This window comes from Grus americana, chromosome 2 (assembly GCF_028858705.1).
Source record: "Grus americana isolate bGruAme1 chromosome 2, bGruAme1.mat, whole genome shotgun sequence".
Classification (NCBI taxonomy): Eukaryota; Metazoa; Chordata; class Aves; order Gruiformes; family Gruidae; genus Grus; species Grus americana.
In genome coordinates this window covers 114451350-114475899 of record NC_072853.1, presented here as the reverse complement: position 1 = coordinate 114475899, position 24550 = coordinate 114451350, and the positions used below count along the sequence as shown (strand labels likewise).

Genomic DNA, 24550 nt, shown 5'->3' with positions numbered 1-24550 from the left:
ACAGTTAGCAAAGTGCCTATTGCTGACAGGCATTTTCAGCAAAACATCACAAGCCAGTAGGCGATTCCAATAGACGCAAAATGGTGTTAAAATTAGTAGTAATAGCTTTTTATTCTTTTTCCAGACTCCTTAGCACACAAGCAGCACTGTGTATTCTTCTATAGGGAAGTGGTATCACCTCTGTTAAGTGGATTTTTCAGATTGAAATAGGATGCTTTCCTGAAGTTGAATTAAGATTATTGGACAATAAACTTTAAGATTTAAAAAAAAAAAAAAGAGTAAAGTCTCTACACAGAAAAGGGGACCAAGTTTTCCTTGTCAACAGTAAAGAAAAAAATCTAAGTGACAATGTGAGGTGTGTCTTTTTTCTTTTATTTTCTGTTTTAAAGAAAACATGATTAAATCTCTTTGTGTTTCAAAAGGAATATTGTTCTCAGTGAACACATAATGAAATTCACTGCAGTGCAGCACTCCCATGCACCTGTTAGACAACCTCCTTCAAAGGGGAGCAATGACAAGAGAGCGAACAAGGCTATGGGGAGCACAGGCAGGAATGAGAAGTCAGCCTGTGTCACATACTGTGCCTCTCGAGAGGAGGACTGTCTGTCAGGAGCTATGGAAAGAAAATGTTGGGCTTCATCCACAGAGCCGGGGAGGACTGGCTGCAGTGCAACAGGAAAATCAGACAGTGGAATACGTGGAGTCCCTTAAATATCAGTTGGCAAATGCTTTTTCACCTCGTAGAGAAGTGGCAAAGCCCTACCAGGTAGTCCCTCTATCCACCACATCTCATGAAAGCTCAGTCTCCAGAAAGGAAAGAGGGGTTAGCTCCACTAATGCCCTTCAGGGAATGCTACTATCATCATCCTTGAGCTAGGCCATTCATTTCTTTTCAAACATGAGATGTGGCATCTTGTCTCAACAACCCTGTTGAAAAAATTCAGCACTAAACTTTTGCAGTGTCAGGTCTCATTGTAACCAATCCATCAAAAGAAACAAAACCGCACTGAATCTGCTAGGAATGTCTCCTCTGGGGACACAGGGAAGATGAACAGGGGATTCACAGCGTCCTGAAAGGGCTCTAGAGACAGGCTATGAAAACCCACCACACGGTCATTGTTCTCAGAGTCACCTTGCAGAAAAAGGATCAAGCAACCACATGGAAGAGACCATGCTCTTCGACTTCAGCATTATTCATTAAAAGGCAGTTGCTGCTGAAAGCTTCCCACAACAAGAAGCTTTTTTGATTCCGAAATTGCTCCACTAAGGGAAATCTTAGGAGTCATCATTTTCACTCTGGCTTTACACTCTGGATTTTTGCCTGGGCAATGGTCATCCAGGAACAAAATCTATTTAAAGTACATGCACAGTACATATTATGCATAGATGTCAAGGGATGGGAGTAGGTTATAAAACATGGAATCCATGATATTTTACCAAAAAAATCATTGTTCACAGAGCTTAGGGAAAACCTAACACTGTAATTGAGGCTATGAGTTTGTAATCCAGTTTCCCAACCGGACAAATGGTGACGCCAACAGTACATCAGTTTGTCCTGAAGCAAAAGCTGACTGAGAGGAAGTAAAATAGCCCACCACAACCCTGTGACTTGGTTTTTCAAAACTGTTGCTAAAACAATTATCAGGGGAAAAAAAACAAACCCAAACTATCAAATCAACCACAAGAACAGTGGAATGGCAGGAATAATAGCAGGCTATACCCTGATCCTGTTTGCAAGACCTGAGGAAGAAGGATGCCTACATGCTTCGTCGATGTGTGCTGTATTTTATTTTTTTAAAGAAATGCTAGTTTCTATTAGTAGAAGACACATTGAGTAGTGAGATAACCCTGCAACAGTGTCATCTGCTTCCAGAAACTGCTCCTTCTAGGCAGCATTCAGCACAGATGTTTCAAGTCTGCTATAGACCCAGACTCAAGGTAAAATACCAAGGGAAACAGCACATCATCTTCAGCTTGTTCCCTCACAGTGCTGGCCAAGAAGAACAACGAAGGCAATTGGTGTTCCAGATAATCCATGTGTGTAAAATATTCAACATGTAAGTACAGAGGAAAAAAAACCCCATACAACAACCTTTTAAAAGAACACACATCAAGCTTTGTTTCTTTTCCGGTGCAGAGGAATGCAGACCCTCCCACTGACTTCAATGGGAGCTGGGCCAGACCCTGAAAGCCTTCACATAAGCTGCCATTAAGGAGAAGTTATGTATTGGTGTAAGGCATTTCTATTTTATCCCCTGCTTTTTTCCTCCTGATAAACCGCACACTTGCAGCACATAATGTCTGAAAATGAAGCTTATAATACAGAGACAACTTTCTGAAGCTTGCAACTGTATTAAACATAATAGTCAAAACTGAACACTGAGAGAATTAATGCATATAAGAAATTATCATATTTTAGTTTATTATGTAATGTGTTCACTTAAGAGGTTTATAATAACCGAAATGTCATAAAACATGACAAATAATTGGCGAATGTCATTGGTTCAATGGACCGAGTTAATCCCATACTTTGCAACAGTTGTACTACTGTTTCTGATACTGCTCTTATGGCTTACAAAGCAAAGGAAAGCTCCACCAGAGAGACAAGTGACTGTGAAAAGCAGGAACAAACAGACAGAATGTTGTTACGATTGTACAGCTCCCATTTTGCACAATTATTTTCACATTACTCACACTCAGCTTTTATTGCCATCACTTTGTAAAAAGCTCAATTCACTGTTTGTATTTCAACAACATTATCTCTAAATGAACTCATGCTAATGAAAACATCCAAGTATTTAAATCTAAATGTTAAGAGACTAAACCTCAAAATATTCACCTGACTCCATGCAGGTGAAATCAAAAGCACTTTTGAGCTCTTGGATCTAGTGACATGCCCTGGCCACAACCCAAACTTGCACCAGGACATGAGCAAAGAACAGCCTTGTATCTTCGTTTCAATGAGGAGAAAACCTAGGAGCCCAGGTCAGGAGGTGACCAGGACTGCTGAATGAAGTGTGGCACCACTCAAACTAGAGGCACACTTTGTATTTTAGTGCCATCTGGTACCCTACTGGTTTCCAAACCAGTCTCCCTCTACCACCTAATACCTTAATACCTCAACCAAACGATTTTTCTTTTTCATTACTGCACTCCAAATAACAGTGCTGTGTCTTCTACAGAAATACAAAGGGTGTAATTTACACAGATCAAACCCACAAAAGAAAAACAAACAAACAACTCAGTAAAGAGCCTGGAAGAAATTCAAGCCCAGCATAACCAGAAGTAACTTCCAAATGTCTCAGCAGCATGGACCAGGCCACTCCCGTCCCTACATCTTGCAATTAAATTGGTTTAAAGTTAGGAGACTTGCTTACAGCGAGGCTGGCCTTTCTTACCTTTTGCCACATTTTGATGAAGAAGAGCTCCCCAGAAAAATTGAAGAAAACATTGGTGTCATAGGCATCATCCCCAACGTTAGAGATGGAAATATTAAGTGAGATGTTCCTCACTGCTCCCAGGGCCAGGTAGGCAGTTCTGTCATCAATGCTGTAGGCAGAAACAGTTACATCAGTTTAATTCTGGGCAACTTTCACACTCTGGTCCTCCTTTATTCCTGCTACAACTCAACTGTTTAAAAGCTCAGCAGTTGGTAATTCAGGAGTGTGCTGAAAGGCCAGCACAGTGTGCAGGGGGCTGTACAGGGAATGAGCAGCTCCTGAGTCCTGGTTCTGACACTGCTTTTTGTAACCCCACGATCCTCATGTGAAACTATTTCATGTGACTTATTGTTAGTATGGTTTTATTGAGACTAAAATAATTGAAGACTGTAAAGTGACTGGACAGGGGAAATGCAACAATTGCAAGATATTATGCCCATATTCAAATACACAGGCTATTTCATTTTTTCTCTTAATAATTCAAACTTATTCTAACATTCTAGTAACTTTCTGAAAATCTTCTCAGAGTTATGCTATGGATAGAAAAAACAGAAAAGAGGGTCAAATAAAATCCAGAAACAGGTGTAAGTGGGAAAATGTATGAAAATTATAACCACCATCCACTGAATTTCACAAATCTTTCCTTGGGTGTTCATGCCGGACCTAACACAATGGAGGCATCTTCTATAAGTGAAATACCAAGGGAATGAGGAATTAAAAAAATAGCTGTACATCATGAATTAATACACTATCATAATAAGGCATCACAGATTACAAACACATAAACACAGACATGCACACAGAGACAAATATAAATATACATACACACATTTATTATTTGATATTTGGTATACATTTAATCATATTTGTCCAGAAGACAAGCTAACAGGGAAGAATGAAGGTTAAAGATATATCACAGGAAAATATAGCATCAATACACAGATCTGCAGGTCTGGAAACTAAAAGTACAGTAATAGATGGTCTGAAATATACCAGGTATAAATGTAACAATAAGCAAAAATAGCCAAAATACCATCAAACTGGCTACAGTTATCATAACTGGAATCTAAGACCATTCATACACCCCAGAGAAACAGAGACAGTGTCACAGTGAAAAACACTGAGTACCTGGTCAGAAAAGGGCAGAGACCTCCAGCCACACAGCAGACAGATGCTCCAAATTACTTCCTCTGGGGCACAGCCAGCCTGACAGTCAGAAGGAGGAACCTCAGAGGAAACGTACCCTCACACCAACTCGCCCTGCCAGACACTGCTACACGATGCGTGCACACACAGCAGCGTACAATGGCACAGAGAAATCCACAGCCAACCAAACCGCCTTTCATTCACCTAGCTTCCATGAAGGAATGGCTGCGCTGGGGCCGTATATGTTGGCACACGCTGCTTCTCTGCATATCAGCAACTGTCTGAAAATGGCAGGGGTGGAGGATGAGAGCCATGTTTAAAGGCAGCCTGTGCCTCTAGTGCCACCAGCCCTCCTCTGCCAGCCTTGCTCATGGTACTGCAGCCAGAGCATCTGCATAAAAGTGAGTTTTCCCGAGAACATGGTGCTTATGGCCCTTCAGCATCTTCTGCCAACCACAGCCATACCAGACCTCCAAAGGCAGAGCTCGCTGGGCTCCATCTCCCTGCATTTGCCAAGGAGTTTCTAGGTGTGGGTTTCCAAAGGTACATACCGAAGCAGCCAGGGGCTCTGGCGAGTGAGAAGTTCAGAGCAAGGTGTTCTAGACTCAGGCTTCAAATCTGATGGTTGTGGACTGTGAGTTTAACTTTTCCATGTAACATGGATAATATTTATAGCATAATGATCTTCATTTATTAAGCCCAAAATTATAGCTTACAGTTCAATGACAGCTTCTTATGAGGCAGATACAAGTCTGCACAAAACGTGTCTGCTTTTCACGCTTACAGTCAACTGCAGACACCAACCAATCCTATCAATAATTGGATGCTTTGTTTTCTAAACATTATGGTTTATTCTCCTAGCCAACTGTGAGCGCAAATAAACATTTGCAAAAGCGTACACAGCGCAGGATCAACTCCAAAACTAGTTTGAGACGTCCAAATAATTTGAGTTGTTGCTTCTTATATACCAAATTAATGGCACAACTGTATGAGAGTACTTGGAAGCATTTAACCTTCTGGCCCCAACTTCAATGTTTACTGTTGAAAAGCAGACGAATTATGAAGATAATAAACAATCTGCTGGGATTTTCTAATAATCAAAAGTGCCTATTTGGAAGCAAAGAAATAAAACAACCCATTATTCCTGTGAATTATTTCTCCTGAACATTATAATCCCACTTCTTGCAATTGCTTCAAAACTTAATCAGCATCTATCAAACCCATTAGCAAAATCTGGAATTATCACTTCAGTAAGCAAAGGAACATTACAAGATATTTATCTTATGCAGGGTTGCTACTAAATGCATTGCACGCTACAGAATCCTATCTGAATTGATAGTAGCTGCATTTTGAGATTTAACATAAAGTCAAAACCACTGAGAATATACTCCTTCCTACTGAATAATGAAAAAATACTCAGAATGAAATCCTATTTAAAACTAAACCCACCAAAAAATAATGTCAAAATAAACACCATTGGGTTGCATTACTCCTTTCTAAAGCTATCACTCCTCTGTTAAAATTATACCAAAATTATGTTTATAACAACGTTTTCCTCAGCAGAGAAAGAAAACTAACTTTCTAAGAGCATGCCGTAGTTGCTCCTACATGAAATTCTCACACTAATAAACTCCGAAAAACCTCACTGATTTTAGGCTGCCAGAGGAGTTCAGGTCTTCCTCTGAAAGGTTATACTAGATTGTGCTGTAAGTCCCATTTTAAGAGAGCAGCTTTCTGAGTCATTAAATCCACGTACATCTGGAATGAATCAGGTTCACTCGCAGTGAGAAGAGGATTAGGAATCTCCCTGCTCACAGGGGAGCTCCCTGACGCTGTTTGCTGCTCGAGAGCATAACGTCATGGGGCGCGGACAGCCTGCTGCGGTGCTGGAGCAGCTCTGCTGCCAACCCAGTGCCATCCTTCTCTCGCGCCTGCCGCACATTAAGCGGCTTAGCTGCCAAGTGAAAGTATATAACTAAAGAACTGTTGTCATCTGCCAGAACAAGAAAACATTGTAAAGCTACCCTTTCGTCTCGACAAGGTACGTCAAACAATTTAGGAAATATAATCAAGCAATGGCTTTCAGTTTACATTTTGTTGGAGAACTATAAAGTGGCCAACATCCCCAGCACCTCATAAATGTGCCCACATCAAGGAAGACAGGCTAAAAATAAACACACAGACTCGGGGAGGGGGGAAGGAAGAAAAGAAGGGAAAAAATATCAAGATATAATCACTTAATTGGACAGAAGAACACCATCTCGTTACATCAGGTAATACACACGAATAATGAACCGGGTAAAAGTTCTGGGTAGACTGTAGAGCTATATATACATTATACATACATACTTACAGGCACATGAAATACATCAAACTATCAATGTCTGCATGGAAAGGGAAAAAAATTTGACATTGAGAAGTACTAAATACCTGCAGCTTTCATTGACATGACCCAGACTTGCAGGTACAAGCAATTCTGAATATCAGGCTCCAAATTTCTGCAATGGTTTTGAATTCACTGGCTGTGGTACTACACATTAAAAGTAAACAGAAATATTTAACGTTTTCCTCTTAAGTGATTAAGAAAAGGAAACTAAATTCCAGGATAAAACAAATATCACCTTTTTTGCATGTTTTAATGTTCTTTGTCAATGCCTGCACCACATCATTGCGCTATGGTCAGCGAGGGAAGAAAGACCAGCTGGGAAAGGCAAACTGAAAAGATCTGCAATTTTCATTTCCCCACCCCCCAAGATGCTGGTGTTTTTATTAATGTGGGTCAAGGGAGACATAATCTGCATTCCAAAAGGTACGCAGGGACATATTTATTTCCTGCACGAGAGAGAATTTAAAAAAAAATAATTGAAAAAGCATTTAGCACTTCCTCTCAGCCTGTGCAGATTGTACATAGGGCAAAGAATGTTATGGGGTCGCACTTACCCTGTTAGTCCGGGTCACCAACTTTCCCTTTTATATTAGGAGCCTTTCTTTCCTTACAGCAAATCAGCACCTACATGGATAAATCCCTGCTATTGCTCGATGGACAGTGGAATTTACAGCTGGGGTCAGATAGACTGCACGTGGGTAAAAATGCTTCATATAACTAAAGTCCAATCTGTCCTCCATCTCCATCAGATGAAATTAAATAGAAGTTCCATCTTTTTCTTTTAAGTCAGTAAAAGGTGTGAGTAAACAACATGGGTCCTGCGACAGATCCTAACAGATTACTACCTTAACCAACCAGCATCACAGTTGATCTTCATAGATACTATAATACTTGAATATTACTTTTGTCTCCACAAACTGTTTACATCAACCATGAAAACCTCTCTCCTGTTGGGGTTTTATCACAGGCTCCAGAGTCAGCTGAACTTTGGGAGGATTTTTGCAAACACTTAAACCTCAAGGGCCAATGAAAAGCTGAAACCCTCAGTCAATCTTCTGGGAATTCATTTGATGTCTCAGTGCAAAAGTTAGAGGTAGCAGATCCATAAGCAAATCCAAACTAAAAATTTTAAACAACTCCACAGGGAGAAAAACTATTGGAATTTTATACCACTTGGTTACACTGTCTTGCCATCGCACGTGCATTCAAGGTCAATTCTCTCTGCAAAGTTCACAGTCTAGACTACGGACTCGGACACACTCGAGATATCAGGGCTTATTCTGCATTAGCTGAGCTGCTGCCTTCCCCCTCTTGCACTGAAGCCTATGCTAGCAAAGGCACTAAGAGACCTCACGCAGCTGATGACCACAGCTTAGCTGAGATGCAGGTGATGGGAAAAACATAATAGAGAATTCAAGGAGAGGCCAACAGAGGTCCTGTGTCAGCAGAGCACAGTTTGGGAATAATATCATACAAATATTGCTCCCTATGAAGAGTAACAACATGCCAACATTTCCCCGTAGGAAGGGACCGAATGTCCCGTATGAAAAAAGCACTTACTGCAGTGAGCCCAGGGCCAAGGAGCTGGAACTGCTCGAGCTAGTACCCTTCTGGAACAGAGCTGCCATCTCTAGTGCTTCAGCTCCCACACATATCACAATTCAGGAATACGGCATAGAGCATCAACTTTAATTTTAAGAATGAATGCATTTGAGTAGTAAACAATGAGGGGAAAAAAAAACTTTATAGGAAATTCTTTTTGCTCTTTATTGCAGTATTAAAACAGAGTGATTTCTAGTTAGTTACCATAAATTCAAAGCATCTATGGAAATTGTCCTCTCTTCCCCAAATGTAGTTTCTCCACATAAATCCTCCATAACTACACAATAGCTATAACTCCCAGCCACCTCTGTCTTCAAACTTTTAAGTAAAAAGGACAGAGCAGGGCACAAGACACAAATAAAAATACCCCTTATCTTATCACCCTACAGAAATCTGGTGCCTTTTATTACCAGTAATTTCAATTGTACCCAGATGTTCAAACACCTTTATAAACAGAATTGAAGAGGAAAGAGCAACTCTGAAGGGGAAAGAGAGACTCTGTTTTCACAGTGTTTACTCCAGGGAGAAGCTTTTGGTTTGAATGAAGTTACCCTGGTTTATGAAACTGTCACATGAAAGCACAATAAGGCATGACATCTACAGAAGCTCTAATCTAATCTTTCACTCTTGCAGACACACATACAAACCAAAACCTTTTATAACCACAAGCACATTGAAAACAATGGTACTGTGCCCCCAGGACGAAGTTATCCCTGCACGGGTGTGTAAAACAGCATGAAGCACAAACAAAAACTAGTTACCAGGGGCAGAAAGAAATGCAAAAGATAAACACTACCAGGCACATAGCTGGAAGTTGCATGTACCGGTGCGATGTGAAAGAAAAAAAAATACTACCTGTTTTCTGTGTTTGTTGAAATATTAGAAGAGCTCTGTTGAAATACATGATTGTTGACCATAGATCTGGCCCTGTAAGTTGAGGATGAATTCAGTAGCACTTTCTAACATACTGTTTCTAAGAATCAGAACATTAACAAAGTCATCATGCAAACCATGTATTTACCATAGAAATTATGTCTTCAGAAATAGATCTCCTATTATTAGACAGCTTCAATTGCTTGTCCTGTTCCTGGGATGCTGGGGTGCAATACGTAATTTGAAAACCATACTCAGCTGAGCATCAATGAGGGAGAAAAAGACCGGTGCTCTATCCAGCAATCACTTTCAGTGGTCAACAGAAAGTAGTTTATCAGAGATGAAACATTAGAAACAGTACAAGTTTGTTACTTTAGGAAATTTGTTTTGCAGTAGCAGGTGTTATACATCAGGAGTAAGTTATGTCTAAGTGTCAAACATGATAAGCAACAAATACTCATATCAGCACGTTTCCTCTATAGCTCACGCAGAACCAGCAAGACCATTTACTTGGTGACCTGTGAAGAATCTCAGCCTTAACCAGATTTTGTAATTGCAGGACATACTACAGAAAAAGTTCATGTAGCTGCATCACAAAAGAGTATGTGTATATGTATGTATATATATACATAAACATGCATGTATGTATGCATCAGCCAAGATGTATTCTGCAAATCCAAAACAATGGTGCATCTGCTTTTCATTGTGGTCTGTTATAGTATCAAGAATTTCTACCTCTAGAGGCAGCTAATGTATAACAGTGCGGCCTAAGGTTAAGCTTTTGTTTTGTTAGCTTTATACTTTGGTTGCTAGAGCAAGAAACAAGATGGTGACTTGAACTCTTAGGTCCATAAAATACTGATGTTGGGATGTTCACAAGAGGGCCAGGTTATACATTAGTTCAGCAATGCACTCAAATTATATGAAACAACATCTCTTTAGGGTCTTGCTTAAAAAACAAAGAGCAAAATCCTACTCTAGTAGATACAGTCAAGTGATTCTTACAAAACAAAACCAGTGTTTAAGAAGTGACAAGACTGGCTTGTACAGTATCCCTGACTGATCATCAATGGCCTGTTATTAGAAAACAGAGATAGCGAATCTGCATTCCTGTATGAGATGTGGACTACTGAGGTTTGTTACCACTCATCACTTGATGGCTCTGTTACCATCTGTACGGGTTCAATCACCATATGTTCAAAAGGAACAGTACTGCCCTCTGCTATCAAACTGGACTTACTTATTTATTTTCGGAGAGATTTATGAAGCTCTGAGCGCAACTAACCAGATGGAAACTGAGAAGCCATTCCTTCGTCCCCATTCACCCTCAACAAGGGAAAACATTCACTCGTTTCTGAGACGATGCTCCCACTGCAACTTGTACTACATCCTAAATAATTGCTGGCTCTGCTGGGTTGCCCTTTCAGGAAACTGCAAATCAGATCCTGGATGAGCTACACCAAAGTTTACCATGTGCCTCACAAATGCAGCATTCAATACACTAGCAACAGTCTGTAGGTAAAAGATAAATAAAAGTAAACATAAATTAGAAATCAGAACTCAACTTCCAGGATTCACCAAAAAGACTTAATTCCAAATAGAGTTATAAATATACAACAATGCAAATTGGTGTACTAGTATACATGAAATGGTATAAGCATTTACACTGCACCCTTTGCAGTGCAGAAAATTACTTTGAAATAACATTAAACTACACTGTAATTTATGAAATCACTTAAATCACAGTGTGAAACTTGGCATGGTTTTCTGAGAAAACTGAAACCAATCTACTCATATACATTTTTCCAATGTTTTGTCATTCTTTTCTCCCTGGAAACAACTCTTTCGGTGCTTTAAAAGATCTAGAGTTAGGACAGCACTGAGGTATGAGCAAGTAACCAGTGGGCAGCGCATGACTGCAGTGGGATCAGTGATGGCTCCGCATTTGTGTCCCAGGAGTTGGAAATACCCACTTCGGTACACACAGCTTTATACACACAAGGTCCTGACTGAAAGCTGAAGATCACTTTCCTAGCACTAGAAATGCTAAACCATATCATTTTCTCATTTTTCTTTTGTTGTTTTTTGAAAGCAGAAAATTAGCTCCATCTGAGCAGCTCAGCTATTTAGGGTAGCTTGTCTAGGGTAAACAGAATGTCGAAAATATTTTTGAAAGAAGTGTTTGTTCAATGAAAGATAAAATAAGTGAAAACAAATTCTTCATCTGCTATGAATGAAGAGGAAGGGAAAAAGAGATATTATCAGAGCATGTAATTAAGCTCCAAATGAAAGGATATTGTTTTTCCTCATCATGACTGTTTTGTTAAGATGCACTTCAGGGGCATAAAACCGCAACGGGCATGCCATGAAACATGAGGCCTCTCTGGAAACAAATTCCTGTTGTGTGATCAAAGGAAGATAAGTGCTGAGGCGTGAGCCTGGTCAAATTTATGAAACAGCTTTGCTTCCCACATTAAACCACAGGCTTGCAGCTTTCCTCCATAGGTTTACAAAAGCCTATGATAAGTGAAAAACTTTATTAATTTTTTTGATTTTTTAAAAACACTACTATATTCATGAGATACTCTCAAATTGATCTTTCTGATCAAAAGTTTATGTTGATGCTCCTTCCTTCAGAAGACATTGACTTTCTGTACAGTTACTGCACTAACCAATGTTCTCTGCCATTACATCTTGTGCTGGTAAAAAGCAAACTGGACAAAGCTGTCGTAACACATGTTTTTATCTACGATTTCTGAATTCTTTCAGCTCAGGTTCTGTAATAATTTGACAAATCGATATGAAACTGCTGAGGTTCATTTTTCAAATCCAGGTGCCTAATGCCTGATGATGTGCCTGGTGAACAGTGGAGTCCCTCCACTGATTTTAATAGGTCTATGAGCATATTCTTTGTTGCATCAATACACAGCACTTGCAAAATAACCCGTTTTGCAGTTGCATAGCTAGTCACCTATGTGAGATTGTTATTTCTTCCTTAATACAAATAATATGCTTATAAACTTCAGAGCTGCAAGCTCAAGGGCTGGGGGGCCACAGAGTAATAGTGCACACTCTCCCTTGTCCTTTCAGTGAGGTCTGGGTGTCCTGGTTTTAGCTGAGAGGGTTGATTTTCTTCATAGTAGCTAGTGTGAGGATATGTTTTGGATTTGTGCTGGAGACAGTGTTGATAATATGGAGATGTTTTTGTTCTATGGACTTATTGTTGAGCAGTGTTTACACGGGGCCAAGGCCTTTTCTGCTTCTTGCACTGCCCTGCCAGCAGGATGGCTGGGGGTGCACAAGAAGTTGGGAGGAGACACAGACAGGACAGGTGACCCAAACTGACCAAAGGGATATTCCATACCATATGACGTCATGCTCAGTTTATAAGGAGCTTGGGGGAAGAGAAGGGGGGGGCAGCGGCGTTTGGAGCGATGGCGTTTGTCTTCCCAAGTAACCATTACGCGTGACAGAGCCCTGCTTCCCTGGAGATGGCTGAACACCTGCCTGCCCATGGGAAGTGGTGAATGAATTCCTTGCTTTGCTTTGCTTGTGCGCGCGGCTTTTGCTTTACCTATTAAAATGTCTTTATCTCAACCCACGAGTTTTCTCACTTTAACGTTTCCAGTTCTCTCCCCCATCCCGATGGGGGGAGCGAGTGAGCAGCTGCGTGGTGCTTAGCTGCCGGCTGGGGTAAAACCACGACACTGGGTTAAGTACTTTGAGATTACATCCTAAAAGATAACATCAAATCACTTACCTGCCTATCAAATGAGAGGTTTAGACATGCATTTACCTGCATATCAAGAGAGCCATACATAAGACAACAGAGATCACAGAAACAAAAGGAGTATTGGCAGAAAACATGTTAATCCTTTAGTAAGTCACAGAAGGAATTTATTTGGAAAAAAACCCAGAAGCCTTCTGTGGAGATGATCAGAAGATATCTAGAAAATACTTTTTCTTCATAAATTACCATTTCATTAAAATGGAAACATTTCACATACAGTGAAATTTTTGACGGACTGGGGTTTTGTCCACTCCCTGGCTAATTCCAGAGGGACTGACAGAAGCAGAGACAGACAGCCTATGTCACAAATCTGACCTTTCAACTGGAAAAGGGCATTTCTCAGAAATCCCATTTCACAAGAGAACTTTTGAAAGCATTGACTCCAACTCAAAAAAACCATAAACCCACAAATTTGAAAAACCCTAAAAATCTCTGCAAAATGCGCCTGTCACCCCTTTGGCCTTCTGTAACTTTTGCTTCCAATTTCACATTTCCAAAATATACAATTTGCAGCAGTATATAGGGGAAGACCAGCCAGTCTGTAGGGGAAGAACATAAATTTGAGTCTAATGAATAGTGGCCATTAAGGGTGCTCTAAACCAACACATAAAAGCAACCTGCTTATTCCAAACAGCCAAACATACACTCAGAAGCACTCCAATGAGTGAGTAATTCTGTTTCTAATGAGAGATGATAGGTAACCTCATGTCACATAAATGTATGGAAGACAGACTTCCTCCTGGAACCTTCTCAGGAATAGCAATATTTATTACAGCATTTTCTGTTGCTATAATATTTATTATAGCAGTATTTATTACAGCATTTTCTATCCAAGGGGGCTCATAGTCCTGTGCTTACAACCTGATTTACATACCATGCACACAGCTTGCACTAGAACACAGCAGCTACATGATATGCTGCAACATCATCTTTCTTCTTGTACTGTTTGTTTTTGGTAAAGCTGCTCTACTCATTGCAACACATGGGCTGTCAGTATATTTACACAGCCATACAGGATTTCCTTCCTAGCTGCATCTCACAGGGAAGCAACCACCCATTCTGCTCTGGTGTTTTTAGCTGGTTTGTTTATTATAGCTGGAAGAAAGTCTGTTTTTTCAAACACCCTCACTGTTACTCAAATGTCTTCTCCTCGGTTTTCGCTTGGTTCCCATTACAGCCTAAACAGGGCTTGATAACTACCATTCCCTTTGCATAGTGCTAATCAGATGGATAGACCAGCTCAGGACCTGCAACTGCCTTGGTATGTCAGACATGATGTGTGTTCTTGTCAACCCTGCTCCCTCAGCACTTCCACGTTCTTCTTAAAAGACCAAAGTGCTTTTCTCCCATATAAAGTACCAGAAGAATGGATTAGCAGATTTTAAAGGCGAGGGAGGTCTAATCTTCTACAGAACACCTACTTCAGAGTTTCCCCCAGCACGTCTTGAGGAAACAGATGTAGTTCAGCTTCTAAACAAGTAGCTACGGAGAAGCTCAATAAAACTCTGCTATTTGCTACAGAAACCTGATGGAAAAGACATTTGCTGTGCTGAGAAAACAGAGTGAGGCATTGAAGTCAAGCATGATATGTAATAAATATCTCTTTAATATTAAACAATATTTGAAAATAATAGCTAACAGAACACTCTGCACCTTGCTTTTCAGTACTGTACTGCTGGAAAGGAAAACTGGTTTCCTATTGCTGTCCCAAAGCTGTAGCCATAAAAATGAAGTTTATTGGAAAATATTCTATTCCTATTTCTCTTATGGTTTCAGGTTGTGTCATTAAAGTTATCCGTTTGCCATACATAAATACCTTCTTTACACTAAGATACTTTTAATTCTCTTCTTTCAGAAATCTCTTTCCTCCTTGCTCCTCCCCCTCAACACAGGGCATTAGTGCATGGGCACTGCCAGATTTTGTTATCTCCTATGACAGCTACAAGATTTAACACTGGAGACTCTTTGAAGGGGAGGCAATGAGTAGTCTCTCTGCTCTGTGATGCCCAAACCTCACATATTTATTCTTTAAGAAAAATGGATTTGAAAACAGTCATGACTGGAAAGATGAAACAACTCTCTTCTCCTTCAGCTTCTCCCAGCACCAAGTCCCCAGCACACTCCATGGCTCTCTTTTCCCTACTCTTAAGTTGCCACCTGTAGTTTTAGGCTAACACCACTCACACTCCTACAAATAAGGCCAGGCCAACCACTAAAAGGGCCAGTTGTAGCAATAGTAGCACACACCATTGCAGCTGTTTCTATAGGCTACTTTATAATGTCTGCTCTAGAAAGTTTAATCCACACAGTTTACTTTGTGAGGTGCAGCCTTTGATATTACTGTTCCCTCTTGTGACACATGTTCTCTCACTGGCAGAGTTGGCATAAGCAAGAGGCAGGGAGTCCCATAGGCAGGTTTCCAGCCACAGCACTGGAAGACACCCATAACCATCCTAGGTAGGTGTTTCTATGTTGGCAAAGAGCTAGTTTTTGTTGAGGCAATTTTGCTCAGGTTACAGAGAGGATTTACATTGAGACGAGTCAGAAAACTGCAAAAAAGTTGGTTGGAAGGGATCTCTAGAGGTCATACAATGCATCCTCATCCTCCTTGACACAGGACTATTGCCAACAACAGATAAGGTCCCAGCTAGGACCTTACGTAGTCAAGTCCTGAAACTAAGGATGGCAGTACACACCATCTCTGCACACCTCATTCCCATGCCGCATGAACTGCCTATGCAAGAAGGTTTTTCCAAATCTCTGGTCTGACCCTGCTGAGTCACAGTCCATGACTTGCACCACATGCCATCTGCCACAAGCAGGAAGAGTTTGGCTCCTTCATCCCACAATCCCTACAAGAAGTTGGGATGGGTTTACATGCAAATTGATGCTAATGAAAATGGATGAGCCTTAAAGAGATTCATCTGTTATCTGAAAACAAACCTTTTTCTTTCCAGAATAAATGCATTCTAACTCTTCTTCACTCCAGTACAGCATGTTATCCTGGTGTTCAGCCCAAGCCTCCAAGGACACCTTTCACTATAACAGATGTATTCAACAAAACAGAGTACAGGAATCACCACCACATGGCACCCTCCCAAATCTTTGCAGAAGCTTCCAAATAGAGTTAGAAGTCTTTAAGGGTTTTTTGTCATCACTTTCTTTCAAGCAGTCCTGCCCTACCCTCTTCTACAGCTTCACGGTGGAAGGTTTCAGCTTGCTGAGCAGCATTATTTCCACGTGCAGCAGCACCTCAACAACAGGAAATAACAAGGCAAACCCAATTGCATCTGGTCAGGACAGCAGTGAACTTTCTAAGTTACACATGCAGATTTGCTTGGTTCGAGTACTTTGGATAAATGGCCATACATTAGGTCATTTCCTAGACTGTTGACATCCTAGGTGGTCTATTTGTTGTCAAAGTGCAGTGCTTCCACTTTGAGGGCACATGAATAAGTTTTCAGAAGAGAAGGAGGATCCGAAGAAAAGCAAAATCAGAGTAGACCTGGTTAGCTTTTGCCAGCAAGGGCTGGTTTTCCTATTAGTCATTTGGTATGTGGGTTTGGCATCTTCAAAGCTGGGTACAATCTTATAACTGGGTAATTCCAGTGATTCAAACACATCCCAGGTGAACTCTAAATTGGAACTGCTTGTGCAGTTCCTGAGCTCACAAGAGTGACCTTAACAAGCAATTCTCTTGATGATAATGTAATCTGAGCTAACTTCCTACGCACACATATGCTCTAACCAGCACACATCTGAAAGCATATTATATATAGCAATGGGCAAAACTATACCTTACAATATGTAGCACTCTGCACAGCTTTTGGCTCTAACATGCTACAAATTCATGAAAAGTGTGTAAGGACAGCCAGACCAGGTCAGTCCATCTAGCAGAGCACCCTGTATCCAACTATGTCTAAAAGCAAGAGACCTATGGAAAGACAAGGCAGGCACAGAGTTATTTTGCTGATGTATTTCTGCAGCTCCCAGCATTTATATTTGCTATTTCTCTACCATGTAAACTCTCAGCATTTACAACATCCCCAACAGTAAAATCCACAGATTAATCACATGCTTCATGAAAACATTCCTCCTTGTTTGTTCTTTTCATTGCTCTGAATAGTTTAGTATGATTAGCAAACTTTATCACCATGCTATTCATTTCTAGCAGATTATTTTCCTGATCATTTATGAACGTGCTGAATACCACTGGCCCCAGCACAGGGACTTGTGTGTTTTCTCCATCAGGAAGACAAACTATTTACTAATCCTTTCTGCTGAATACCTTTTGATTGGGTAGTAATGCTCAGGCACCATTCCTCTCAGACCTAGGCAACTTGCTTTCTTTGTGAACCTTTGTTGAGAAATCTTAATAAAAGTCTTTTGCAAGCCCAGGTAGATGATCTTAACCGGATCACCCTATCCACTGTCTAGTGACATCTTCAAAGAGCTGCAACAGCTCTGAGAGACAGCACTTAGCACTGCCTTCCCACAAACATCCTGTTTATTTCAATCCAATGTGTCATTAATTGCATTCTTTCCAATAATAAGTCCACCAAATTTACTCAGACGTGATTATTTAGACAAAGGCATTGCCATAATCTTGCTAACAATGAAGTCAATTGTTTAGTGCAGATAGTAATAAATGAGTCACCTTTTTTGCTCCTTCTACAAAAAAAAGAAAAAGCTTTGTACACAGACATAGCATAAACATGAATAATGTGGAAAAATGATGCTAGGATTCTTTAGCACGAAACATATGGGGCTGGAAAAATGACCATACTCTTCAAGGCAGGCACGTCTCTAGAATCAGAATCCACAGCATGTTTTTGTAGTTTTACACACAATAATAATAAAAAAATAAAATCTGCTTTCTTTAGAGATACCCATTGTGTTGCTTCTTAATAACTGAAGCTTACACAGCCCTTTAGCAAAAGAAAACCCATTCTGTGCAGACTTGATGGATTTGACGACATCCTGTTTATTTCAAACAGGACTTCAGGGTGTCACTAAATAAAGAAGATCTGAGAGCATTTGTTCAACATTTTGCTATACAAACATAGAAACTGCATTTGAATATCCTAAGCTTTTTTGATGGTTGTGACTTTTAAATTGCCAAGATAACATAAACAACAGCCATAAAAATAAACAGTCTAAAGCTCCAACTGCAAATACAGCTCTTACTGCTATGATTACTATACACTGACTGACAAGTTTTTAGGACTTCTCCCTTGCATTTTATTGATTATTCCTCAACTGCAGGACAAAATCCCTCAAATGGCTTCCCTAGTCCGCACAGACACGTGTCCAGCTCTCAACAGATTTTGCTCACCACGAAGATCGAGCGAAAGGTCAAAAATCCAGACTAATCACAGTCAAAGCTCGGACTCTGCAACCTGAGACCTAACCCTGCTCCCAGCCAATCCCCCGAAACATTCCTGTGGACTTCAGTCGTGTCTGGAGAAGTCTGTAACTTCACAGACTTGACTTTGGTTAAGTTTCGTCTCCAAGTATGGTTACAGCATGCTGCAGACTTATATAAAATGTGTGTATATTTCCTGACTATTACTACTCTTTCACCCCTAAAGCAGAGGAGTCTTTTCCCCTCTCTTTCCTGACCTTAAAGCAAAGGATTTCACAGAAAGCATCTCCATCAAACAGCAAAACCTCTGGCACACAATTAAGTAACTCGCATCAGCACTTCCATCTCTAAAAATGTGCGAAAAATGCTGAAAAAAAAGGAAACAGAAGTGATCTGTAAAGTTCACCTTTAGCCTGATTTATCCCGAAATTGAATAACTACATCCTGGCAAAACAATAGGCATTTTCCTAGGAATGCCAGTCACAAGGGACAGAACATAAACTTCACCTCTGGTCTATTTGATGAGGTTTATTATCCCAGAAGAAAGTGAAATCAGACACCTCTCCCCAAGTTACTAAGAAAAAGAATCTGACAAAGGAGAGCAGTATTTCAGGAGAGCAGTATTTCCGGAGAGTTAGCAAAACTACACAAGTTCAGAAACAGAAAAAGATAATTAGAAGAAGATAATTTGCCGTGTTCTGAGGCGTTTTTTTAACTTTCCATACGACATTTATTCTGAACAAAACTGCTTTTCTGCATGCAGTTTTAGTCCTACCATGTCATAAATAGTATTTTATTGATTTTGAAAAATGACATGGTCCACTTTGGTGCTTGATTTGGGCATGCAGGTTTACTTTCCCTGCCCCTCTCCACTATGCTATTTTTTTTTTCTCCAGTTTTGTCTATTGTGATCGAGAAGGTGAAGGTGTCTTGCCCTGTATGTGCACAGAGCTCACCACCACAGGAATAGATTCTGTGTACAGCTCAAGAACTTTCTGAACTAAACGTGGTATCATTGTCATCATTCTTCTACTCTGGATATAAAATGTCTGTGTTTATTTTGATTTTTCAATGCCATCTTACATAAAATGAATAGCATACTACTGTGTAAGAAAGAAAAAGAAAAAAAAAGTTCACCAAGTGTGCCTACTCACCTAGACAGCAATAATTTACCCTGAAGTTTCAAATCAGCAGCACAGTCGTCAGATTGACAGTTCCTCTCAAAAACAGTCTGTGAAAAACAGAGGAAAAAAACCTGTTACAGCATGAAAAGAGTAAGATCAAAATTCAAAGAAGGAACATGCTTGGATGAAAAAAAAACACAAACCAAACAGTAACAACAAAACAAACACACCAAAATCTGTGATACAGTAATATATGGTGTGAGTGTTAGGGAAACTCAAGGGCAGGCAAATCTCATCTTCATCAGAACCATTTTTATGCTCTTCTAACTGAACAAGAAGTTTTGCCAAAACCAGACTCACTCAGAGGTTTTCTCATCTGACAAGAATTACTGCTCTCACAATATTTCTGGCACTCTTATTCCTTGTCCCTACACATGAGCATGAAAATGAAACAGAAAATAAACTATTTATGAAACTATTTTTAGTCCTAAGAATTGCAGTAAGGAAATCATGCACCAAAGAGATTCACTAGTCTATATTAAAGATAAAGAATTAAACTTTTTTTTTTTTGAGATTTTATGTATGGTAGAAAACATTTCTACTGTTCTTCAAGCAACAGAAAATTACAGACTTATGTTATGTACCAGTGATAGCTTCAAATAATGGAACCACTGTCAATCTTGTGAACTCTGGTAAAGACTATAATTTATGAAATTTAACAGATTGATAAACCTAGGAACTGTGGAAGGACAACATACCACTAGACACAGGCATGCTATTTAAGCAGCAAAAAGAAGGGGAATACATGGGAAGTCTAGGAGCCTATGCAAATATCTGTGGGAGTTTGTCATAGCTAAACACGTTCCTGTCCTCCAAGAAACCTAAATGGTGTAAAGATTATGTTTACTTTCCCCTGCTGTTAAGAACAGAGACCAATACCTTTCTGAACAGATGACTAGACTTTTCAGGCTAGAAGATTCATTCTTTCAGAGTAGTAATGCTCTTCAGCTTACCAAATATTCAAAGGACGAATGCCCAAAATGAGGGTTGCCAACACTGCTCAGTTAGGAAACCTGACACTCCACTGGTCTCTTCCTTTAATATGAATATTCCTTTCTGCAGGCTTGGCTCCGTGACTTTTATAACTAAAGTAAATATATTTCAATCTTAAATGCAGAGGTAGAGCAAATTGTGCAGGACATAGATAATGGTCAGATGGGGTTGGAGAGACTCAGGGCGCAGGGTGGGGCAGGAAGATACAGTACATTTTTGAAGAGCTCTACCCAACTATATCTGCACTGGAGAAAGACTTTGCATCTTAAGCCCAGAGGGCATAGAGATTTCTAGTCCTTGTCTCTCCAGGAAGACTCTTGGCTAAGGAGGCAGCTTGCTCTCCTTTTTCTATATTGTCAGAGCTCTTCAAAAAGGAGTGGACCTTTATGAAGTTAATTGGTGTTGGACTAGTAGATATCAAACTATGCTGTTGGTTGTACTGAGTTGCAAAATGAAGAAAGATGGGAAGTGGCCAGTTCATTTGGGAGTATTTATGTTGCCCCTTTATTTTCCTTTCCCACCTTTTGGTTTCTCAGAATCTCAGAAGTGGAAATTGCTGAGGATTTAAAGACAAGGGCTGAACTTACCCTTCCTCCTTAATAAAGACTACCACACCAAAGGACAAGAATAGCCCTGAGACAGGAACCGGTGAAAGTATCCCTCTCAAAACATGTCACGTTTTAGAGGTATAGTCTCAAGAGTCCTCAGAATTAATACTCAACCAACGTAGTAGCTATATATAGGAAAGACTATTTGACCTTCAGAGGAGAAATAAAAATAAACTGTAAAAATATTCTTGCCTGAGAGTTTCCCTTATTTGCATTGCAGAAATCTTGGCAAAGAGACCAGAATGATTAAAGATATGACCTGCATGTTTCAAAGAATAAAGTACCGTAAGTACATTTAAGTAACTACCTAATGATCTTGGAATATTGTTACTAAATCTATAGTTGCAGGTCTTCAAAAGAATGAACAAAACTACTGAGCATGTATCTCTTCCATCACACCATGCACTACACAGCAAGCTACTTTGAAATACATTAGGAGCTTTTCATTACGCCATAGAAACCCAAATTCCTACACAGCACTGGGATGGGAGAAAGAAATAAGGATGATGAATCCCCAGATCCATAATTGTGTAGGAGTGAACCCTTTGCTTCTGTGAAGGATTTTGAACCCATTCAGGTTTGAGGTGAAGAAAGGATTTCCAGTCCAGCCAGCTGCTAGGACCCATCGATACAGCCACAGCTGGTTCAGCAGCCCACTTCCATTGCGGGCTAATGACATCTATGGATTATTTTGCTATTTTCCACTGTTTCTCTGGTCTGAATAGACATTGCCATGACTATACTCCACCTCCCCTCTTTGTGTGCCTGCTAGACCTTCAGCCCTGTGGCTTCTCACAGTCAATCTACTTCCTCCATTTTATTCTCTGCTATCTGGAGCCTCCCCTTCCCCCAGTCTGTTGCTGGTTCTGCCTTTCCAGTTGAATAATTTTTGCCTGTTCAAATCCCTCCTAAAGAATTAAGGAGTAAACACACTGTAAGTCATCATAACATTTGTGAACACTGCTTATACATTCTGTTACTGTGCCCTTACTTGGTCTACTTGGGCTGTGATTTCTTTGGGCCAGACACTGTACCTAACTCAACACTGCATGTTGTTAGAACAGTGGAATATGCACAGGTCCAACTACAATGTAATCACTCATTTTAACTCTAAGCAATCTTTAAATTGGTTTCATCTTTACGATACCAGTTTTAGGGATTTATAGAGCTCTTTACATATTAAAAGTGTTGAACCAATAGGCTGTATCCAGAACTGGAAAAAGGGAAGTAGAACAAGACAAATTCATTGCACTGTGGAAACACTTCATAATTTTTGCAGTTACTATTACCCAAAGTGAAAGGGAGAAATTCTGAACAGTGGCTTTACTGAAGTTCAATTGATTCTTACTGGGTTCCTCTTATATAGTACCAAGTACCTCACAGCTTTGAATAGGTGTATCAGAGATGGTCAGGAAGCTTCTTCACATAAGAAATACAAGAAAAAATTCAAGTTGGGGGGAAGGGGCAAAAATTGTCCTGAATGAGAAACACAGCTGCATCTCTTATCTCAAGGCCACCACAATTCTGTCTGGCATTTCCGAGAGAGAAATATATATTTGTGTGCTCAGTAGCAGGGACAGGATAACCTCAATGTATCTAGGACACATCTTTACTGTACAAACACAAAGCTAATGTAAAGTGCATGCACAGTGAGTCTGTCAGACTTCCTGCAATCACCAGATCCACAGCAAAGCACAGAGCAAATTCAGTGCTTCCTGGGTTCACAACTCCTCTCTGTGCTCTCCCCTGCTGCACAGAACCCAGCAGCTATGGAGAATTGCTCCACAGAGGTTCCCACCAGGCTACCAAACACCCTGGGCAAGAACAGTTTTGTCAAATTCTGCCTGGCAACTTTTCTGCCTAGAAAAGATGATGCTTCTTGGGAGGTCAAGGAATGAAAGGTTAGTGGAGATGGATGTTGCCTGTGTCCTCCAGAGGTTAACTCAAAAAGCCTACATTAAGACATACTCATCATAAGGACTGAATAGACACATCTGTATGCAATTAAATGTACAGTAAGGAGAGACAGAGCCAGCTGATAAGGAAGAGGATGTGTCTAGACAGGCCCTCAGATCAGGGCCTCAAAGCAAGTACTTTTGTGTCCACTCTGCCACTTGATTATATTCCGTATTTTGTGGTAAAGGCCAGGGGTAAATGTACAGTCCTCTGTTGCAGGAAGTAGGAGGAGGATGAAGGCCTGCATCCTAAGGCATTCTAAGCACAAAGCTGCTGGATAGTGGGGGTGAAGATATTCTCCTTTCCCCTCCTGCTGATGGTGGACTGCTAAGGAATGCTGCTAGGAGGTAAAACAAGCAAGAAGGAGCCTGGCTTCAGCCTAATGGTCACAACTCTCCACTCAGGCAAAGGCAATCTGGGATTTCAAACCTGGCTTGCTAAATTGCTTCACCTTCTTTCAATGGCTATCTACGATTAAACACATTTTTGTTTCTGGGAGTAGAGAAGAGAACAGGAAACAGAGACAACAAAAAAACCCCCCTGTGTTTATGGCACTCCTGCCCACAGAAAATACTGGAAATCATCCAATAAAGAAAGAAAAAAATATTTCAAGACGTTTAACCTCCCAAAATTCAGGGAAGCACATGGAAATTTCAGGTTGTTGCCAAAATGTGTAATCCAGAATTTGAGAGGTTGCCGGTACTGTGTTCCAGTAAGAATTGTGCCCATCCTTTCACAGAAGAGGGAAAGTGACAGCTGAAGGACAATGTTTGAAGAGAAGGGGGAGAAATAGGATTCTTAAAATAACCCCTGAAAGCATGCTGGTTTATGCTCTGAATAAGAGAATAGTGATTCGTTCTAGATCAGGCCTTTAACTACTTCCTCACATATCAGGCCACAAGAAGTTGACAGTGCGCCTCAAAATGTGGCAGAGCTGGCATTCAGGAACCAAGGATGCATTCCTTTACCTTCATAAACTGTATCACATACTTCAGCAGGATAACTTGGGTTATGCAAAATAATCTGTGTTAACAATACAGTATTCCAATCTCTACACTGATTTCCTGTAAAATGTCACCATACCCTATGATATGTGAAGGGATGACTTAGCAATTAGATCATGCTAGTAACACAAAAGCACATCTATTTAAAGGATGCAGGATAAGGGAGTTTGTTAGTCTAATAATTCTTTACTTTTTAGATCTTG

The 24550-nt window shown here is 40.3% G+C and overlaps 1 protein-coding gene across 2 annotated transcripts in view; it reads right to left on the bottom strand.

Moving 5' to 3' along the window:
• Positions 1–24550, bottom strand: part of ITGA9 (integrin subunit alpha 9) — a 231951-nt gene that overhangs the window by 78222 nt on the left and 129179 nt on the right. For both annotated transcript variants that reach the window (XM_054817092.1, XM_054817093.1), the window contains exons 17-18: positions 19757–19833; positions 3399–3549 (exon numbers count right to left, since the gene is read on the bottom strand). In XM_054817092.1, coding sequence (XP_054673067.1) covers positions 3399–3549; positions 19757–19833 — 228 coding nt within the window. The remainder of the gene's footprint in view (positions 1–3398; positions 3550–19756; positions 19834–24550) is intronic.